Below are 21991 nucleotides of genomic sequence, written 5' to 3' on the forward strand. Positions count from 1 at the left end.
AGTGAACCTAGAGTGCACCACTGCACTCCAGCCTGGGTGTCAGAGCGAGATCCTGACCCCTGCCAAAAAAGAAAAATGTTGGAATGAGGGAGGGGGGATGGGAAGTCCATGTTTAATGGGTTTGGGATTTCACCTGGAGGCGGAAAAGTTCTGGAGGTCAATTGTGCCTGATGCCACCACACTGCACACTTTTTAAAAAGCTTGGTGGCCGGGTGCGGTGGCTCAAGCCTGTAATCCCAGCACTTTGGGAGGCCGAGACGGGCGGATCACGAGGTCAGGAGATGGAGACCATCCTGGCTAACCCGGTGAAACCCCGTCTCTACTAAAAATACAAAACATTAGCCAGGCGTGGTGGCAGGGCGCCTGTAGTCCCAGCTACTCAGGAGGCTGAGGCAGGAGAATGGTGTGAACCCAGGAGGCGGAGCTTGCAGTGAGCTGAGATCCAGCCACTGCACTCCAGCCTGGGCGACAGAGTGAGACTCCGTCTCAAAAAAAAAAAAAAAAAAAAAAGCTTGGTTAAAATGGTAAATTCTGTGTTGTATGTATTTTACAATAAAACAAATGGTTTGATGTATTTTCTTTTTCTTTCTTTCTTTTTTTTTTTTTTTTTGTGGACGGAGTGTCACTCACTCTATTGCCCAGGCTGGAGTGCAGTGGTGTGGTCTTGGCTCATTGCAACTTCCGCTAAGCCTCTTGGGTTCAAGTGATTCTCCTGCCTCAGCCCCCTGAGTAGCTGGGACTACAGGCGCCTGCCACCATGTCTGGCTAATTTTTGTAACTTTAGTAGAAACGGGGTTTCACCCATGTTGCCCAGGCAGATCTCAAACTCCTGACCTCAGGGGATCCACCCGCCTCGGCCTCCCAAGGCGCTGGGGTTACAGGCATAAGCCACTGCCCCGGCCTCTAATTTTCATTATTATTGTTTTTTAACTCATGAGGTACTTGGAAATTTAAAAAATTTCTAAATGCATGAGATTTTTCGTCATTTTTTACAACTTTGTGAGTATTTCTCCTGACCCACGCTCATGTGCACAAATTCTCATCACCAGTTTCTGTCCCCTTCACCCACCAGTTATGGAAAAGGTGCATCAGAATCTCCAGAGTGTGAACCCAGCAGTATCTCTGCTTTGGCTGCCATATGTGTCATGGGGCAATGTTGTCTGCTGTTTGCTGTCCCTTCCCCTTCCTGTCGAGTCGCTCCTGTGTCACAGGGGACCCTCTCTTCCCTCTAGTGATTCTCGTTGCTAGTACAGAGGCTGCGCCACAGGCCTGTGTGGCTCTCATTGCATTTGCCGTTTGGTTTCCGCTTTCCTGTGTCCTCATGTTTAGTGGGGGAAACCTTATAAAAAAGCATAAAATGACTTTCTGTTTTTGAAATAAAACGCCTATGTCCAATAGATCATTTAACCACATGTAACTACAGCCCCCCTTCCCTGATATTCAGCCAAGTGGAGCTTTGTTTATCTCCTGGAACAAGGTCATCATGGTGCCATGTGATGCCTGGGTCCAAGCCCCTGATGCTGGTGCTCAGCACTGAGTGCGAGGCTTTTATTCCCATGGTCCCGAGGGGAAGGCTTCATGTCCAGGCTCAGGGTTGACTTTCTTTTTTTTTTTTTTTTTTTTTTTTGTTTGAGACGGAGTCTCACTCTGCCGCCCAGGCTGGAGTGCAGTGGCCGGATCTCAGCTCACTGCAAGCTCCGCCTCCCCGGGTTTACGCCATTCTCCTGCCTCAGTCTCCCGAGTAGCTGGGACTACAGGCGCCCGCCACCTCGCCCGGCTAATTTTTTGTATTTTTAGTAGAGACGGGGTTTCACCGTGTTAGCCAGGATGGACTCGATCTCCTGACCTTGTGATCCACCCACCTCGGCCTCCCAAAGTGCTGGGATTACAGGCTTGAGCCACCGCGCCCGGCCGTGGGTTAGCTTTCTAGGCGGGACGTAGGGAGAGGGAGGAGAAGCAAATTGTGGAGTCCCGGTTGGCCCATGTCCTGGTGCTTGTGGGCTGCCGTCTCATAGTCAGGCATGGCCTGCGGCCTGCCCAGCACACAAAGCCAGCTGCACTTCGTACCAAACCACAGGGGCGGATGGCTGGGCCCCTCTCTGACACTCTGCTGTGCCTTGTGCATCTGGGCAATGCTGCCTCAACCACCCTGTCCCTGTCCCAACGACCCTGCCCCTGCCCCGACCACCCTGCCCCAAACACCCTAACCCTGCCTGACCACCCTGCCCCATCCACCCTGCCCCTGCACCAATGACCCTGACTCTTTCCTGTCCACTCTGATCCTGCCCCAACGACCCTGTCCCTGCCCCAAACGACCCTGTCTCTGCCCCTGCCCTGGCAACCCTGCTCCTGCCCCGACCATCTTGCTCCTGTCCCAACGACCCTGTCCCTGTCCCTGCCCCCGACCACCCTGACCCCCATTTGAGCTGCTGCTTCCTCTTCCCCTCAGCCTCCGCAGGTCACCGAGGTACGGGGAGAGACAGGGGGATGTGGGGAACAGTTCCCTATGCCCTGGGGAAGGACTGGGACCAAGCTCTGCTCTGGTGGTCTCAGGAGGGTTTTCCGCTCTGGTGGTCTCAGGAGGGTTTTCTGACGGTGCCTGTGGGTGTCTGGACCTGCAGTCAGTGATGGTTCAGGAATGCTGTCGACTCCGTGTCTGGGGCTTCTGTGGCTTTCCCAAGGTTTGGGGCAGCAACTGGTGCTTCTGGATTAAATCTCCAGTTGGAGCCACTGGAAGCCAAGGACGCCCAGTGAGACATGAACTCCAGACGCACTGCACAAAGCGCATGCACTCTGGAGAGCTGTGGTTGTGTGTCTGAAATTCACATTTGACCAGGCGTATTAGCCAGCTCTGGCCCCGATCCCCTGGAAGGGCATGCACCAGGTGGCCTTGGAAACTGTGTCTCACCCTGGCTGTCCCCTCCCAGGCTGCACCCCCAGGAAATGCGGCAGAGGTGTCACCGATGTCGTCATCACCAGGGAGGAAGCGGAACAGATTCGCAGGTAACCGCCTGTCCCTGAGCACCGCGGGATTTAAACAAACACATGCGGAGTGGGGCCAGGGTGGAAAGCAGAGCATTATTAGTAATAAAGTGGTTTTAAAGATTTTATTGCTGGGCTCGGTGGCTCATGCCTGTAATCCTGGCACTTTGGGAGAGGGGCGGATTGCCTAAGTTCAGGAGTTCAAGACCAGCCTGGGCAACATGGTGAAATCCTGTCTCTACTAAAATACAAAAAATTAGCTGGGCGTGGTGGTGAGCCCCTGTAGTCCCAGCTACCTGGGAGGCTGAGGCAGGAGAATTGCTGGAACCCAGGATGCAGAGGTTGCAGTGAGCCGAGATCGCACCACTGCACTCCACCCTGGGCGACAGAGCAAGACTCCATCTCAAAAAAAAAAAAAAAAAAAAGATTGTATTATAATTTTATAAGAATTTCTGGGCTGGGCGCAGTGGCTCATGCCTGTAATCCTAGCACTTGGGGAGACCAAGGCGGGTGGATTGCCTGAGCTCAGGAGTTTGAGACCAGCCTGGGCTCATGGCCAAACCCCATCTCTACTAAAATACAAAAAATTAGCCAGGCGTGATGGCATGCATTTGTAATCCCAGCTACTCAGGAGGCTGAGACAGGAGAATCACTTGAACCTGGGAGTTGGAGGTTGCAGTGAGCCGAGATCGTGCCATTGCACTCCAGCCTGGGTAACAGAGTGAGACTCTGTCTCAAAAAAAAGAAAAAAAAAAAAAAAAAAAAAGAATTATGTACTTTCAAGGGCCAAGCTCATATTTTCCGATTTCAGAAGAGGAGACCATGGCCCTCAGCGAAACAGTAGCTGAGAGAGTACCTGGAGGCCCGGGCTCCTCTGCAGGGGTCGTGGCTGCCTCTGGGGGCTGCTGCTAAGTGCCCCATGCTCCCCTCGGAGCCTCCAGGACACTGCCCAATGACCACTCAGTGTCTGCCCTGCAACTGCCTCCAAGGAGCCCTTCAGCCCACCTGGCTGTGACTTGTGGCAGCACAGGACGCCACTCAGAGGCCACTGGTGCTGGACTTTTCTTACTGAGATCTTAAAAGAAAGTTTTGATTTTCCAACCACTTGTTGAGATGCTAAGCCTGTGCAGCCCTGGGCCACGTGCCCCGCCCTGAGATTCTCCCCAGGGAGGCTGCCCCCGAGGATGCTGCCTAGCTCCATGGGGGGTTACTGCGTCTCACTGAGGCACCTGGCGTGTCCCCGCTTGGTGTCCACAGGCGGCTCCCAGCACCTGTGGCAGCTCGGGGCGGTCCTCTCTGGTCCAGCACAGCTGGTGCATACGTATCTTTCTCCCACCATGGGCAGGGCCCCTATCTCCTGAGCTGGTGAATCTCAAAGCTTCCCCCGCCTGCCTGAGGTCCCAGGAGAGATGGGGAGCAGCGGGCCCTCCCCTAGATGCTCCCAAGGCTCCTTAGCTTGGCCCAGGTGGCTTTTGATATTGAAGATGAGCGATTAAGCCCAGCCATTCATGTCTTCCCTCCCTCCCTCCCTCCCTCCTTCCCTCCCTCTCTCTCTCTCTCTCTCTCTCTCTCTCTCTCTCTCTCTCTCTCTCTCTCTTTCTTGACTGAGTCTTGCTTTGTTGTCCAGGCTGGAGTGCAGTGGCATGATCGTGGCTCACTGCAACCTCTGCCTCCCAGGTTCAAGCGATTCTCCTGGCTCAGCCTCCAGAGTAGCTGGGATTATAGGCCTCCAGAGTAGCTGGGATTATAGGCACCTGCCATCACAACCGACTAATTTTTGTATTTTTAGTTGAGACGGGGTTTCACCATGTTGGCCAGGCTGGTCTCGAACTCCTGACCTCGTGATCTACCCACCTGGGCCTCCCAAAGTGCTGAAGCCCAGTCGTTTCTAAGCTGAGTCAAATATTGACAAGACAGCAATGGCAGTATTGTCGCTTATGCACTGAACTTTGAAAGTTGAGTCGTTTGGTCTAAACATTTGTTTACATCATAAACATGAAACACGCAGGACCCACTAACATTGCATTAATTGTGCTGATTGACGTTTTGCCTAGATGATACATTATAGACAATTCCAGTAACTAAATTCTGAATTATTTTCTCCCTACAGCATAGCTGAGAAGGGGCTCTCCCTGGGAGGATCTGACGGAGGGGTGAGTTGAATGTAGTTCCTGCCCCCTTTATTTCACCCTTTAACTTTGCTCTCACTTGGATGGGAAGGGGAAGGCACAGACGTGCAGGGTTCCCTGCATGCCCCCAAATGTGGGTGAGGCCTGCCATGGTGTTTCTCAGCACCCGCCGCAGCAGCCGCGCCTGACTGAAATCTGTGCAGCGGACCCTCACTGGGGAGAGTGTGTCCTTAGATGTGCGTGGCCATCTCTTCATGGCATGTCACAGCCTGCCTGGCTGCAGTTCATGTTGGGGGAATAGAGGGGGTTGGAAGCAGGGAGCCGGCAAGGGAGAGGGGTGGGAGCCCAGCGAGGAGATGGCCGTGTGCGCTGGACGCAGGAGAGCCCATGGAGCTGCCGGGAAACAGCAGAGCCTCCGTGGGACAGACATGCTGCAACGCATCCTGCAACCTCTGAACTGGATGCCTCCATGGACGCCCTGTGGGGCTGTTGTCCCCTGTGTGACGCTGCAGGGTGTCGGCTGATGGCCTCGGAGAATGTGTTCACCTGGAGCCCAGTGGACATGATCTGATCTGTAAAAGGGACCTTTGCAGATGTAATTAACTTAAGGATCTCAAGATGAGATCCTCCCGGATTTAGGGCCCTAAATCCAATGGCAAGTGCCCATAGGAGACAGAGGCAGGGGGAGACTTGAGAGGGAGGAGGAAAAGGTCCTGTGAAGACGGAGGCAGAGATGGGAGTGGTGTGGCTATGGGAAGAGGCGGGCGGGACCTCCCCAGGACCCTGCCCACACCTCGATTTTGGACTTCTGGGCTCCAGAACTGTGAGAGAATAAACTCGTGTTGTTTTAAAGCCCTGGTTTGTGTTACCTGCAGCCACAGGGATCACGGAGTCACCACCCGCCATGGCCTCACCCTCCTGACGGGCAGTGACTGGGAGTCAGTCCCCAGCGCAGCTGGTGTTAGCACAAATTCCCATGCGGTTTCCTCAGGGTTATTTTCTTGCTTGGTGTGTGGAATTGTCTGAAGATCTGTTTCTCTCTGTGTATTTGGTGATCGCTTTGAATTGTAATCACTGAATAGACCTGAGTCTGCATCTTTGAAACTTCTAAGAAATTAATTTATAGACTCTAAGAATTTCAAAGTATTTCTGTGATGGTCTGTGTGACTTTTTTCTGCAAACTCTTTTCTCTTGGGTTCTGAAAATTAAGTTCTTTTTTTTTTTTTTTTTTTTTTGAGACGGAGTCTCGCTCTGTCACCCTGGCTGTAGTGCAGTGGGGCAATCTCCGCTCACTGCAACTTCCGACTCCTGGGTTCAAGTGATTCTCCTGCCTCAGCCTCCTGAGTAGCTGGGATTACAGGCATGTGCCACGATACCCAGCTAATTTTTGCATTTTAAGTAGAGACAAGGTTTCACCATGTTAGGCTGGTCTCGAACTCCAGACCTCAGGTGACCCACCTGCCTTGGTCCCCCAGAGTGCTGGGATTACAGGCGTGAGCCGCCATACCCTGCCTGAGTTCCTTGTTTTATTTCAGTTTGGTTTGGTTCAGTTCGGGGGCTATCTGTTACAGGTCTGCGAGTCGGTGGGTTTGTGTTCCACCACTTCCTCCACGTTCACATGGGAAGTTGTCCTGCACAGAGCTGGCTGGGCTGTTGCGTTGGGTTCAGTTACCGTTCAACAGGCCCACGCTAGGTTGGTGCCACAGGACCAGTGGCCATGACGATGAGGAAGGGGCAGCAGTGGGGCTCCTCTGGGGTCATAGGTGGGGTGACTGACGTGGGCTGGAAGCCTCTTCCTCCGAGGATGTGGGGAAGGACTAAGAGGTGGGTGGTCAGGCAAGAAATACTTCAGTGCCTTACAAAGTGATGACTCAGGCCTGGCATGGTCCGTGCTGTGGTGCCAGCCACGCAGGAGGCCAAGGTGGGAGCACCACTGTGAGGCGTTTACTCGAGAGAAGTCAACACTTGCCTACAGGGACACGTGATTGTGACTGGCATGGAGCTGCACAGAGACGGCGCCAGACTGAAAACAGCCCACACATGCCACCATGCCCGCCCCCTGGTTTTTATTCTTTAGGTCACAGGGAACAAAAGTGTTTGGTCCCGGAATATTTTTGTTTTTTTTTGAGATGGAGTTTCGCTGTTGTAGCCCAGGCTGGAGTGCAATGGTGTGATCTTGGCTTGCTGCAACCTCTGCCTCCCAGATTCAAGCGATTCTCCTGCCTCAGCCTCCCAAGTAGCTGGGATTACAGCTACTTGGGAGGCTGTCTCTGTAACTTTCCCAGTTACAGCTGGGATTACAGCCCGCCACCACGCCTGGTTAATTTTGTGTTTTTAGTAGAGATGGGGTTTCACCATGTTAGCCAGGCTGGTTTTGAACTCCTGGCCTCTAGCAATCCACCTGACTCAGCCTCCCAAAGTGCTGAGATTACAGGTGTGAGCCGCTGCACCTGGCAGGTCTGGGAGGATTTTAAGAAAGTCCTGGGTTGAGACTGGGTGCAGTGGCTCATGCCTGTAATCCCAGTACTTTGGGACACTGTGGTGGGAGGATCACTTGAGCCCAGGAGTTTGAGACCAGTCTGGGTAATATAGTGAGACCCTATCTCTACTGAAAAAAGAAAAATTAGCCGGGTGTGGTGGCGAGCGCCTTTAGTTCCAGTTACTTGGGAGGCAGAGGGTGGAAGGATTGCTTGGCCTGGAGCCTGGAATATTGAGGCTGCAATGAGCTGAGATTTTGCCACTGCACCGTAGCCTAGGCAACAGAGTAAGATCCTTTTTACAAAAACAAACAAACAAACAAAAAAAACCTGAGGTGTGTGCAGGACAGACCTTGGTAACTCGCATTTACCATCTGTGGATTTTAACAGCCGTTGCCATTGCTGCGGCCGCACGCTTTACTCCACAATGTCTTTTCCAGGCATCCATTCTGGACTTGCACTCAGGGGCCCTGTCTGTTGGGAAGCACTTTGTGAACCTGTACAGGTGAGCGCTGCAGCATGACCTCAGTGCTGGCTCTGAAAGCTGAGTGAGCGGCTCCGTGCCTCCTAGCCGTGGACATGTGGATACGTGGACACGCGGACATGGGGACACATGAGGTGTGTCCACGTGTCCACGTGAGGGAGAATCTGGCTTGGTGCAGCCTCAGGGCCTCAGTGGCTGTGATGTTGGCCGGGTCCCTCGTGGCTCACTGGGACACAGGAGCTGGGAGGTGTGGGCTCTCTACAGCCTGTGGGCAGGGGGCTTGTTCATGAAGCTTTAGGGGAATCTGGTGTTTTTTGTGGGCCGAGGGACAGAAGGGATGGGAGCAAGAGGCAGCAGAGGTGGGAGGCTCCCAGGAGCAGCTCCAAGAATCCGATGGGGCCTCTGATGCTCCATGAGGGCCCGGGAGAGCAAAGAGACCCTCCCCGCCTGGATCCGTGTCAGCCTCACGCATTAGCCCCAGGTCCCACTCCCAGCTGGCTCCTTCTTTGTTTTCATTATTATTATTATTATTATTATTTTGAGATGGAGTCTCGCACTGTCGCCTAGGCCAGAGTGCAGTGGCACAATCTCGACTCACTGCATCCTTGGCCTCCTGGGTTCAAGCAATTTTCCCATCTCAGCCTCCTGAGTAGCTGGGATTACAGGTGCACACCACCATGCCCAGCTACTTTTTGTATTTGTAGTAGAGATGGGGTTGCGCCATGTTGGCCAGTATGGTCTCGAATTCCTGACCTCAGGTGATCCACCTGCCTTGGCCTCCCAAAGTGCTGGGATTACAGGCAGGAGCCATCGCACCTGGCCCCTTCTTTATAGCAGTTATCATTGTGGAAACGGAGTTGCTATGAGTTGATTTTCAGGGACCTGAGGAATGGCTGAACTGAAAGGAGATGAACAACAGATTAATGAAGTGTGACCTTTGTGAATACTCCTTTTTTCACAGATACTTTGGGGATAAAATACAGAACATCTTCTCAGAGGAGGACTTCCAGTTATACCGGTAAGGAGGAGTGAGGTGTGTGGGGGTTTGCAGGCAGGGTGGCCTGGGGCTGAGGGGTGTGATGGACCTGACCAGTCTGGGGAGGCCCCACAGAGAGGCCCAGGGGCCAGGGCCAGGCCCGCAGAGGCGAGATCTCATGGAGCAAAGGCTGGGGCAGGCCCAGCGTGGCCAGGATGCGCCCAGGTCAGTGAAACAGATCTGGAATCCTGCGGCTGCATCCTGGTCAGGACCTCTTATTTTCTGCTGCGTAAAATCAGACCAGTTTTAAAAATTCTGCCGGATGAGTCTGGGTGCGGTGGCTCGTGCCTGTAATCCCAGCACTTTGGGACGTGAGGCGGGCGGATCACCTGAGGTCAGGAGTTCGAGACTAGCGTGGCCAACATGGTGAAACCCCATCTCTACTAAAAGTACAAAAATTGGTTGGGTGTGGTGGCGGGTGCCTGTAATCTCAGCTTCCTGGGAGACTGAGGCAGGACAACTGCTTGAACCCCAGAGGTGGAGATTGCAGTGAGCCGAGATTGCACCACTTCACTCCAGCATGGGTGACAGAACAAGCCTCATCTCAAAAAAAAAAAAAAAAAAAAAAAAATTCTGCTGGAGGAGCCCAGGTTGAGATGAGGACAGAGGAGCCAAGTGTCACACAACCATCCCAGGACACACGAGTGCCCCCTCATGCCCCGCATGGGCCCATGCCCACCCAGATACCCATTTCAGAGCCACTCTGGCCTGGCACGTGGGGTCTTCTGAGTGAGAGTCCCCTTGTCCCCAGTACAGACACCCCATCCACATTTAGCAGGCTCCCCGCCCACTCCCCACGCCATGTCCACGCACTTCACACACCCATGTCGGGGGACAGCAGCCTCTGCCTTGCTGAATAGAAGGCTGGGCTGCAGGCCCTGCAAATGCAGCCCGGGGGCTCTGGCATCTGGGGCCTGACTCTACACCAGCCTCCCCAGCGTGGGTCCCACAGGCGCCCTTCTCCTTTCCCACAGTCCTGCTGCTGTGGTCTTGCGCCTGCCTCTGGCTGTTCTGCGCCTGGGCTGTGGGCTGCGTCCTTCTCAGGCAGAGCCGGTATCTGTTCCCGGTGTGCTTGGGAGCCCCCGCCCCGTGGGTCCAGAGCGCGCGCGGGCTGGTTCCTCTTCCTGCCGCCCACGGGTTGGGACCCATGGGCGTCCCCTCCTGCCTGGGGCTGCGCTGACGGCTGTCATGTCCTCTGCAGGGAGGTGCGGCAGAAGGTCCAGCTCACCATCGCCGAGGCTTTTGGCATTAGCGCGTCCTCACTGCATCTGACCAAGCCCACCTTCTTCTCCCGCATAAACAGCACGGAGGCGCGGACGGCGCACGACGAGTACTGGCACGCGCACGTGGACAAGGTGAGCGTGCCCACGGACAGGGTGGTGTGAGTGGGCAGGGCGAGCGCGCACGTGGACGAGGTGAGGCCCGTTCTCCTGCATCCTGGGTCTACCACAGGGCTGCCTTTTGCAGCATCCGCCGGCTGTGTGCACAGTGTTAGGACTGATTGGTTGAGACAGAGTCTTGCTCTGTCGCCCAGGCTGGAGTGCAGTGGCGCAATTTCGGCTCAGTGCAACCTCGGCCTCCTGGGTTCAGGGGATTCTCCTGCCTCAGCCTCGCAGGTCGCTGGGACTACAGGCACGCCCCACCAGACCCGGCTAATTTTTGTATTTTTAGTAGAGACGGGGTTACGCCATGTTAGCAAGGCTGGTCTTGAAATCCTGAGCTCAGGCAATCCTCCTTCCTTGGGCCCCCAAAGTGCTGGGATTACAGGTGTGAGTCACCATGCCCGGTGGGTGTAAGCATTTAGATGTCTTCCTCTCTGAGGGTTCAGGGCACACCCGCAATCTCACTGATGGAGTTGGAGAAATAAAATTTCTCATTTGATGATGACAAGAAGTGGAAAACCCAGCCCACACGGCCTGTGGTTACCCCATTGTTATTATTCACAGACTTACGCTCAGCCTATTCCAGCAGATGGCCTCCACTCAGCCACTCATGCTCTCCATGGCCCAGGTCTCTGTGTTGTCTCTGGGAGCTTCCTTCTACCACTTTCTACCTTTCTTTCTTTTATTTCTTTTGAGTTAGGGCTTCACTCTGTCACCCAGGCTGGAGTGCAGGTGTGCAGTCATGGCTCACTGCAACTTTGACCTCCCAGGCTCAAGCCCTCCTGCTGCCTCAGCCTGGGACTAAGACTATAGCTGGGACCACAGGTGCGTGCCCTGATGCCTGGCTCATTTTTCTAATTTTTTGTAGACACAGGGTCTCACTATGCTGCCTAGGCTGGCTTTGACCTCATGGGCTGAAGCAATCCTCCCGCCTCGGCCTCCCAAGGTGCTGGGATTATAGGCGAGAGCCATTGCCCATTCCATTCCTCCCCTCCCCTCCCCTCCCCTCCCCTCCCCTCCTCTATTGATGGAGTTTTGCGCTTGTTGCCCAGGCTGGAGTACAATGGTGCGATTTTGGCTCACTGCAACCTCTGCCTCCTGGGTTCAAGTGATTCTCCTGTCTTAGCCTCCCAAGTAGCTGGGATTATTACAGGTGCGCACCACCACGCTTGGCTAATTTTTGTATTTTTAGTAGAGGCGGGGTTTCATTGTGTTGGTCAGGCTGGTCTTAAACTCCTGACCTCAGGTGATCTTCCCTCCTTGGCCTCCCAAAGTGCTGGGATTACAAGCGTGAGCCACCGTGCCCGGACTTTTCTTTTCTTTCTTTTTTTTTTTTCTTTGAGACAGTCTCGTACTGTCATCCAGGCTGGAGTGCAGTGGATCGATCTTGGCTCACTGCAACCTCCGCCTCCTGGGTTCAAGCAGTTCTCCTGCCTCAGCCTCCCAAGTAGCTGGGATTACAGGGCGTGTGCCACCACGCCCAGCTAATTTTTGTATTTTTATTAGAGACGGGGTTTCACCATGTTGGCCAGGCTGGCCTCAAACTCCTGACCTCAAGCAATCCACCTGCCTCAGCCTCTCAAAGTGCTGGGATTACAGGTGTGAGCCACCGCACCTGGCCCTTAATAAAAGATTTTAGAAGATAAAAGTAAAGCACAGCTAATAAAAAGAATGGTATTATAGCCATTCTTTAAGGTTGATTTTTATGGTGTAGAAGCTGTGAGTTCCCTTTATACAGTCAACCTGGATGGAAGTGGTTGAGTGGCACTGTGTCAGCCCCAGAGCTGAAGCTCAAATACAAGGTTAAAGCCAGAAAGCACGTGGCTGGGAAGATCAAACTCTCACTCCCCCGCTGTGCCTGCTGTGACAGTAAGATAGACGGCCAGCTTTCTGTGCCATGTGACATTTGTTACTAAATTCTTCTTCACGTGCAGCCTTTTTTTTCTTTTTTTTTTTCTTTCTTCTTTTTTCTTCTTTTTTGAGACAGAGTCTCCCTCTGCCACCCAGGTTAAAGTGCCGTGGTGCGATCTCGGCTCACTGCAACCTCTGCCTCCCGGGTTCAAGCCATTCTCCTGCCTCAGCCTCCCGAGTAACTGGGATTACAGGCTCACCACCATACCCGGCTAATTTTTTTTTTTTTTTTGAGACGGAGTCTGGCTCTGTCGCCCAGGCTGGAGTGCGGTGGCCGGATCTCAGCTCACTGCAAGCTCCGCCTCCCAGGTTCATGCCATTCTCCTGCCTCAGCCTCCCGAGTAGCTGGGACTACAGGCGCCCGCCTCGTCGCCCGGCTAGTTTTTTGTATTCTTTAGTAGAGACTGGGTTTCACCGTATTAACCAGGGTGGTCTCGATCTCCTGACCTTGTGATCCGCCCGTCTCGGCCTCCCAAAGTGCTGGGATTACAGGCTTGAGCCACCGCGCCTGGCCTAATTTTTGTATTTTTAATAGAGACGGTTTTTCACCATGTTGGCCAGGCTGATCTCAAACTCCTGACCTCAGATGACCTGCCCACCTCGGCCTCCCAAATGCACTCTGTGCAGTTTCAGTTGTGATCCGGAGAGAGGGATTGCAGTTATAATCTGCAGTCAGCATCTGTCATCTTGGCACTCTGCTACTTGGCATTAAAATGGTAAACCCAGGGCCAGGGATGGTGGCTCACGCCTGTAATCCCAGCACTTTGGGAGGCCGAAGTGGGCGGATCACGAGGTCAGGAGATCGAGACCATCCTGGCTAACATGGTGAAACCCCGTCTCCACTAAGTAAAATACAAAAAATTAGCCGGACGTATTGGTGGGCGCCTGTAGTCCCAGCTACCCAGGAGGCTGAGGCAGGAGAATTGCTTGAACCCAGGAGGTGGAGGTTGCAGTGAGCTGTAGATCGCGCCACAGCACTCCTGTCCGGGTGGCAGAGGGAGACTCCGTCTCAAAAAAAAAAAGGTAAACCCAAGGGAACAAGAACAGTGAAGGAACCCAAAGGCCTGGGATTGCCTTCAATCCTCCTCTCTCCCTCTCGGGCTGCAGTGTTGGGAGCAGCCGGCACCACTGCTTTGCTGTAATCACTTTAACCACTTCCTTTTTCACGACTGTGCGGCACTCACTGGCCTTCCGCCAGCACAGACAGCAGATTCGCCCTGGTCCTGTCGCTCCCGGCTCCTTCCATGGCCGGCGACTGAATTCTGTCTCAGGAAACCAAAGTAGCGTCTGAAGATTAGTGTTTTTCTAATTAGCAGAGATTTTACTTCAGTGAAACAGAACTGTTTAGAAACCTGGGTGATTTCTGTGGTTCTGTGGAGAGCTATTTTGCTATGACTTCTGGCCAGTGTACTTTATTTTATTTTATTTTATTTTTTTATTATTATTATTTTTTTGAGATGGAGTCTCGTTCTGTCGCCCAGGCTGGAGTGCAGTGGCTGGATCTCAGCTCACTGCAAGCTCCGCCTCTCGGATTCACGCCATTCTCCTGCCTCAGCCTCCCGAGTACCTGGGACTACAGGCGCCTGCCACCTCGCCCGGCTAGTTTTTTGTATTTTTAGTAGAGACGGGGTTTCACCGTGTTAGCTAGGATGGTCTCGATCTCCTGACCTCATGATCCTCCCGTCTCGGCCTCCCAAAGTGCTGGGATTACAGGCTTGAGCCACCGCGCCCGGCCCAGTGTACTTTATTTTAAATTTAGTTTTGAATAAATCATGTGTCAAAATTTGAATATTTGAATAAGTGATGCAGCCTACAAGATTTAAAAGTAAAATATATATAAAGGCGAACCAGTAACCCCCTCACCTACAGGTAACCACAGTCCTGAGATCTTAGAGCTCCTTTTTGAATTTCTGTATGTGTATCAAAATGAATGCATAAGAATACCACATTCTGTCCGTTGTAAACAATCACATTTCAAACAGTTTTGGCAGTTGTTCTTTCTTCCGATTGCATACCATAAGGCAGCTGTGTCTGTCAGATCATGGACCCTGGTGTGGTTTCCTTCTTATAGATGGCAGGTGCGGTCTGCACGTGGCTTTGCTCACTTGACGTCTGTCTTACTCTGGTCTCCCTAGAATCAGAGCCTGGCACGGACTTGTGTTTGGGAGGCTTTTAAGGGGAGACTCCAGGGGGCAGCCATGAGGCCTGGAGGGGCAAAGCCCACGGGAGCTGAGCCCAAGGGGCCTCCTGGCAGCTGGGTGAGGCGGGGAGAGGGAGCTTGACCCACCCCCCCAGGGTACCACCTGAGACTGGGCATCCTTGCAGCGGATTATGTGAGGTGGATACTGGCAGGTCGGACTGGGGATCAGGCCTCAGCGCCATCCTGCTCTCCTTCCCAGGAGGACTCAGAGGAGGCCACCTTGCCCGGGGGAGGGTCCGGAGTCTGCCTTCCAGCCTGGGCTGTCTCCACTGCACACGAGGCTCTGTTGTGTGTGGTGTGCCCAGCTCAGCGCCCGCACCGTGGGAGCCCCGTTCCGCGCTGGGGCAGCCGCATCCCCCTTCCCTCCCCAGAGTGTCTCTTTCCCGCCACACTCTGGATGTGCTCACGACAGCTGAGCTGGGTGAGACGCGCCCTCCCCTTTGCAGCCAGTCTCCTGGCGGCTGCCCCTTTCACCCTCAGGGTGTGGTCCTCAGCACCCTTCATCCCCAGGGCGTGGCCCCGGCTGGGTTCTGGAACCGAAGCTGAGTGCTGCGACCCCTGAGTGAAGTGAGCCAGTCACGGAGGGACAGATCCTGCCTGATCCCACGTCTGTGGGGACCCTAGAGTTGCCAAGTTCACAGAGACAGAAAGCAGAATGGAGAGGGCAGGGCTGGGGGCGTGGGGAGTCAGTGCTTCCTGGGGACAGAGCTTCGGCCTGGGAGGATGAGACGTTCTGGAGAGGATGGTGTGGTGGCTGTGTAGCGCTGGGAATGTGCTTAACGTCACTGAACTGTGCTTCAAAACAGTGAAGAAGCAGTTAAGCTGGTAAATCTTAGGTTCTCCATTTTATTACAAGTTTTTAAAAGTTTGGGATTGCTCCACTTCTGAAGAAAGGAGAAAAGCCTGTCCACCACTGCCTCCGGTTCCCGCATGTGGACAGCGAGGCCGGCACCGGGGGACCAGCCCAGCGTGTGCACCCTGCTGGCTGGCCTGCTGCCTGCAGCCTTTGCTGGAACACGGCTGCTCCAACATTTGAGCTTACGGGAAATCCTGGGCAAGAATGCATGAGGCGAGAAACTCCACAGAGGGGTTTTAAAGTTGCAAAGGAACGAATGGCCTCATTAATGGGGCCGACACATGTTGTGAATTTACCTTCTGGAAAATAAGAAGCACAGATGTTGGTGACTCACGCCTGTAATCCCAGCACCCAGGAGGCTGAGGCGGGAGGACCACTTGGGGTCCAGAGTTTGAGACCAGCCTGGGCATTATAGTGAGACCCCCAACCTCTACAAAAAATACAAAAATTAGCCAGGCATAGTGGCTCATGCCTCTAATCCCAGCACCCGGGAGGCCAAGGTAGGTGAGTTGAAAAAATTAACTGGGTGTAGTGGCGTGTGCCTGTGGTCTTTGCTACCCAGGATGCTGGGGCAGGAGGATTGTTTAAAGCCAGGAGTTCAGGGTTATGGTAAGCGATGACAGTGCTGTGACTGCACTATAGCCTGAGTGATGCTGTCTGTAAAAGAAGTGAGACCCTGTCTATTTAAAAAAAAAAAAAAAAAAAGAGGTCATGTGCAGTGGCTCATGCCCGTAATCCCAGCACTTTGGGAGGCCAAGGCAGGTGGATCACCTGAGGTCAAGAATTCGAGACCAGCCTGACCAACAAGGTGAAACCCTGTCTCTACTAAAAATACAAAACTAGCTGGGCGAGGTGGCGGCGCCTGTAGTCCCAGCTACTCGGGAAGCTGAGGCAGGAGAATTGCTTGAACCTGGGAGGTGGAGGTTGCAGTGAGCCGAGATCGCGCCACTGCACTCCAGCCTGGGCAATGGAACGAGACTGTGTCTCAAAAAATAAATAAATAAAAAATAAGAGAGAGAAGCAGCACCTGCCCTGGCCTCATGCTGAGAGCCCATTCTGCCCCCTCCTCCCGACTCTGCCCTCAGGTGACCTATGGCTCCTTCGACTTACACCTCGCTGCTGTACCTCTCCGACTACCTGGAGGACTTTGGCGGAGGGCGGTTCGTGTTCATGGAGGAGGGCGCCAACAAGACGGTGGAGCCGAGAGCCGGTAGGAGGCGTGGGCGGGGCCTGGGCGTGGGGCCCCTGGCTCAGGCAAGCACCACAGATGTGAGGGGCATGTCCCTGGGAGTGAGCCTGCATTCACAGAGCACCTACTGTGTGTCAGGCCGGTGCTGAGTGATTCCCAGGTCCAGCGCCAGTCCCAGCACCCAGGAGGACCGTGTCTACAGGGCCACGTGTCTGAGGTCACCGTCAGTCAGGGGCAGAGCTCCCCTCCATGCCCTGGTGCCCATCACCTTGACAGGTGCCGTGCCCTCCCTCCCTGGTGTGTGTCCCCTTGACGGGCGCTGTCCCTCTCCCTCTCTGGTGCCCATCACTTCGGCGGGTGCCGTCCCCTCCCTCCCTGGTGTGTGTCCCCTGGATGGGCGCTGTCCCTCTCCCTCTCTGGTGCCCATCACTTTGGCGGGTGCCGTGCCCTCCGTCCCTGGTGTGTGTCCCCTTGACGGGCGCTGTCCCTCTCCCTCTCTGGTGCCCATCACTTTGGCGGGTGCCATCCCCTCCCTCCCTGGTGTGTGTCCCCTTGACGGGCGCTGTCCCTCTCCCTCTCTGGTGCCCATCACTTTGGCGGGCGCTGTCCCCTCCCTCCCTGGTGTGTGTCACCTTAGCGGTCAGGGTCCCCCTCCCTCCCTTCTGGAGTGCATTCACCTCTGTACGCTTCTCAAAAGGATTCGGGATCTAAGATTAGACAAGGCCCCAGCCCAGTGTCGGTGACCAAGTGCCCTCCTTGCTGGTGGCTGGAAATCTCACCAGGTGTCTCTGCGGTGCTGGCTTCAGAGCCCATCACACTGGACCTTGCAGTCCCAGAGTCCCAGAGCCCCAGCCATGCCCAGCCTGGTGCAGACACAGCAGTGCCAGGGAGCATTTGCCGAGCGGATAGTTGTCTGCTCCTTGAACTTGTGGGTGACACAAGCCCAGGTCCTGGGGTGGGAGGGTGTGGGGAGGGGGGAGCCACTGTTAGGGGCCTCCTCAGGTAGAGTCCACGGCCCTGACCCCAGATGCAGCTGAAACTCGCACAGGCCTGGGAGCCCTCTGGACTTTGCCAGCGCCATCCACCCACCGCTGCCTCACCCGTCCCCAGGGCACTGCCCTCACCTATGGCGTGGCCTCTCAGCATGCGTGTTCCTCCTGCCTGGCTGCTCAGTCAGACCAGGGACCATGTGATAGTCAGGACTTCTTTCTTTTATCTCTTTTGAGATCTCCAGCTTGTTTATTTTGAGATTCCTGTTATTTGTACTTGCCTTTCTCAGGTTAGCTTAGGACTTTAGTTTGCGAGCTCAGTTTGAGGGACTCTCTCTTCCACGACCACCTGTGGCAGGTGGCCTGAGCTGCCCGGCCACTTCCTGCCATCCTGCCTCCCTCAGCTGCTCCCCGGCCACAGGCTGGACAGTTCCTGCTGCAGCCAGTGGCTGGCCAAGCCCACTCCCTGCAGCCGGCTTCAGGCCATGTGTGCCACAGCCCTGGGCGCAGTTTCCCCTGGCGTGGACTGGGGGCATTTGGCCTGACTGCAACCTGGCCTCGCTCTGCCTTCATGTCAGTTGTTCTGAGTCATCTCTGCATTAAGAGAAGGGTTTGGACGTCCAGCCTCTGTAAGCAGGAGCCCAGCCTGTCTGCCCTCACCCCAGAAGTCCCAGTCACGGCAGTTTTGTGGAAAATGAAAAGCTCACAGGCGCAAGACAGACGTTTTCTTGAGAAGTCAAGCAGCTGAAGCCTCCTGGGACTCGAAATTACACAACTTTTTAGCATTTTTTGATCTTAGTCATTTTAAGCATGATAAATACTTGAGTCAAACATTTTGTATCACCATCTTCTTCCAGATAATTAAAACAACCTGTCTCCTGCATGTGCCTCCGTCTAATTGTGTATATCTATGTGTTTACCTGTGATTTGATGTTGTACACATATAGATCTATGTATATGGAGGGATATTTAGGTAGTAATTATATAATTGTCAGCTAGGTGCGGTGGCTCACGCCTGTAATCCCAGCACTTTGGGAGGCCGAGATGGGCGGATCATGGGGTTGGGAGATCGAGACCATCCTGGCTAACACGGTGAAACCCCGTCTCTACTAAAAATACAAAAAAACAGCCGGGCGAGGTGGCGGGCGCCTGCAGTCCCAGTTACTTGGGAGGCTGAGGCAGGAGAATGGCGTGAACCCGGGAGGCGGAGCTTGCAGTGAGCTGAGATCCGGCCACTGCACTCCAGCCTGGGCGACAAAGCGAGACTCCGTCTCAAAGAAAAAAAAATTATATAATTATCTCTTCTGTAGCCTCGAGTGAGGTCACACAGATCAGTGTGTCCGCAGTTCTTCTCTTTTTTTTTTTTTTTTTGGGAAAAAAAGCATTCACCAGCGGTGAACGCTTACGGCAAAAACTCTACAGTGGGGTAGGCAGTGCCACTCCAGTATTAAGGCAGATGAACTGGCATCTCTTGAGACAGGCCCCGCCTCCAGCACCTCTCGGGGCCCTGGGCCCTGGTTGCTGCTGTGGAAGCTGCCGGTTCAGGCGTCTTCTCTATCACCCCTTGAAGGGAGCCAGAGAGGTTTTCGCAAGTTGGATGTTTTATCTTGACTTGTCTTTCCTGACTCTTTGTTAGAACACCCCCAGGGCTTGGTTTTTGTTCTCAACCTGTGAGTAGAAATAAGATCCTGAAGTGTCAGACCTGGAAGGCCCATGAGAGCTGAGGAGACCAAATGGCCTGGGGTGCCCGGAGCCAGTGGTGGCCTCATCTTCTGCTCCTTCCTCTGTCCTGCCCACCACAGAGCGTCCCTGCTGGCCCTGTGGGGGCCCCTCCTCTGCCACAGGTGCCCTGAGCATTGCTGGGTGTGTTTCTCCAGCGCCTCCTGCTTCCTGCAGAAGCAGCTCCCAGAGGGGCGATTTCTCCAGCCTGCTTGGTGGGTCGTGTTGGTTGGTTGCTCTTTGGGGCTGACCGCAGACCGTCTGAAGGCCGTGGGTGTGGGTGTGGCCCTGTGGTCACTTCTCTGTCTTCTCCTCTCCCAGGCCGCGTCTCCTTCTTCACCTCGGGGTCCGAGAACCTGCACCGAGTGGAGAAGGTCCACTGGGGCACCCGCTATGCCATCACCATCGCCTTCAGCTGCAACCCCGACCACGGCATCGAGGACCCAGCGTTCCCGTAGCCGGCAGCCGGACCAAGATAACTTCAGGAGGGCCCGTGTGGAGGCAGCCACGCCACGGGCGGCACTCCTGGGCCACGCCAGTCGTGCGCCCACCCCACGTCCACCCATTCCCATTGCACAGAGTGCCTTAGGAATTCCCTGATTTTGATTTGCTGATATGTTAATCTTTTCCTCCGTGAGTAAATGGAGGGAACCAGCTCTTCACTTCTCCAGCATCGTGTGTGCTTGGGCTGTAGGCCTGGGAGCCTGAGCTGGAGGCCAGCCCCTCCCTCGGAGAGGGACCCAGCAGGAGGGGGCACGAGTCCCCATCTGTGAACGGACAGGACTCATCCACCTGTGTGGCCTCGTCCAAGCTGAGCAACCCCCGGCCCATCAAAGACTGGCAAAAGCATCAGCTGTAAATGGGGACAAACGTCGGTCCAGCAGCTTCTGTTCGGGGTCTCGGGATCAGCGAACCGCGGCAGCTTTGGAGAAGGGTCGTGAGTGGCGGCTCTGGAGGCAGCAGTGGCGGCTTTGGGGTGGGTGGGGGTTCTGCTGGATTCAGGTGGAGGTGAACATCAGCCGTTCCCACAGCCCTGCGTGTACCCCCAGTGCTCCTGGCTCACGAATCACCATGGGCACCACGGCCCCACACGCCAGGCGTGGCCCTGTCAGCGGCCAGCATCCCGAGGGCCTGGGTCCCAGTGTCCTCACCAAGGAGGCTCTTGGCGTCGCTGTGCCGGCTCCCGTGGGCCTTCTCCTGGGCTGAGGCTAGGTCTCCTCCTCCCCCTTTGCCCTGGCATTAAACTGATGGCCAGGCTGGGCGCAGTGGCTCACACCTGTAATCTCAGCACTGTGGGAGGCCGAGGCGGGAGGATCACTTGAGGTCAGGAGTTCAAGACCAGCCTGGCTAACATGGCGAAACCCCGTCTCTACTAAAGAGTGGTGAGGTGGGTACACTGGCTCCTGCCTCTCGTTGGGCCTCTCCCTCCACCCCTGAATCCACACCCCCCCAGGACTGCCTCTTAGCGGCGTGCCAGGGAGAAGGCTCCTGGTCCCCAGCTGCCCGGCCTGGCATGCAGATGGCCGCACACTAGAGGCCAGGGCAAGGCGGAGGGAGGACCGGGGAGAAGAGCCTGGGGACGGAGACAGCTCCTCCCCATCAGGCCCTAGCCCCAGCCCCGGCCTGGCTCCCAGCCCCTGGGAGGAAGTTTGGCTCCCGTGGCCAGGTCTGGCTGAAGTGCAGGGGGCAGCACCTCCGGTTTCCCGCCGACTCCTATTTCTGGGGTGAGACACAGCTCTGTGTTTTTAATCACGCTGTGGGACGTTGGAGGCCACCTGGACGGATGGAGCCCAGCCCGACGTCCTCTGAGGACCTGTCAGTCCCAGGCAGCTGCATGTGTCCACTCCTGGGATTCTCAGCACTGGGTCCCAGGCACGGCCTGGGTGGTCCCTCAAGCCAAGGTCCCTTAGCTGTGAAATAGGACAGGTCTCCGTTGGAGAGCAGCCCAGTGGTGGGCTCTGCCAAGGGGGCTGCCGTCGGGGCCATGAAATGTACAACAGCCCCGCCCAGGCCGCATGGCCTGTGGGTTACGGGGGGCTTCAGGGAAGCGGGGGTGGGGGGCTTGCCAGGAGGTCCCCTTGGGCTGGCTGGAGGTGACAGGAAGATCCCACGCCTAGCTGGCAGTGGGATCTGCAGGGGCCCCATGCGGGGAGGGCACAGAGGGGGCTGGGGCTTGGACCGTAGTCTCCAGGCTGCAGATCGCCGAGGCTGTGTCCTGCTCTGACCTCACTCACCCCCAGGCCCTCCCAGCCTGGATCTCCTTGGCTGCAGGCGGGCAACAGTGACAGGACAGAGGTACCCAGCCTTGGGCCAGTGCCAGCCTGTGCACCTGTCCCGGTGGCTTGGGGCACACGATGCCTCTGGGGCCTGGGTCAGTCCCAGGAGAACTGGCCTCCCCTGACCCCTGCATGGGGCTGGGCACTCGGCCTGGGAAAAGCTGGAGTCTGGAACAGCCTGGCTGTTGGCCTTGGCAGCCTCGCTTCCGGCTGGGACTGTCATCTGTCTGGAATTCAGATGGAAAAACCTGCCCTTGTGAGTGATGAGGGAAGGTGCCAGACAGCATGGGTTGCCCCGAGCTCTTTCCTAGGGTCAGAAAGGGGCCCGTGTGCCCCGGCACCTCCCGGGGCTGACCCTCCA

At 55.3% G+C, this 21991-nt stretch overlaps 1 protein-coding gene across 1 annotated transcript in view; it reads left to right on the forward strand.

The window, feature by feature from the left end:
- OGFOD3 (2-oxoglutarate and iron dependent oxygenase domain containing 3) overlaps positions 1-20616 on the forward strand; it is a 26468-nt gene extending 5852 nt beyond the window's left edge. Inside the window, 8 exon segments of the mRNA XM_030922553.1 lie at positions 2928-3003; positions 5093-5135; positions 8029-8093; positions 9034-9090; positions 10310-10463; positions 16543-16563; positions 16565-16667; positions 19676-20616. Of these exon segments, the coding sequence (XP_030778413.1) occupies positions 2928-3003; positions 5093-5135; positions 8029-8093; positions 9034-9090; positions 10310-10463; positions 16543-16563; positions 16565-16667; positions 19676-19812 (656 nt within the window). The 3' untranslated portion in view covers positions 19813-20616.
- The last annotated feature ends 1375 nt before the right edge of the window (positions 20617-21991 follow it).

This window comes from Rhinopithecus roxellana, chromosome 19, assembly GCF_007565055.1.
Source record: "Rhinopithecus roxellana isolate Shanxi Qingling chromosome 19, ASM756505v1, whole genome shotgun sequence".
NCBI lineage: Eukaryota > Metazoa > Chordata > Mammalia > Primates > Cercopithecidae > Rhinopithecus > Rhinopithecus roxellana.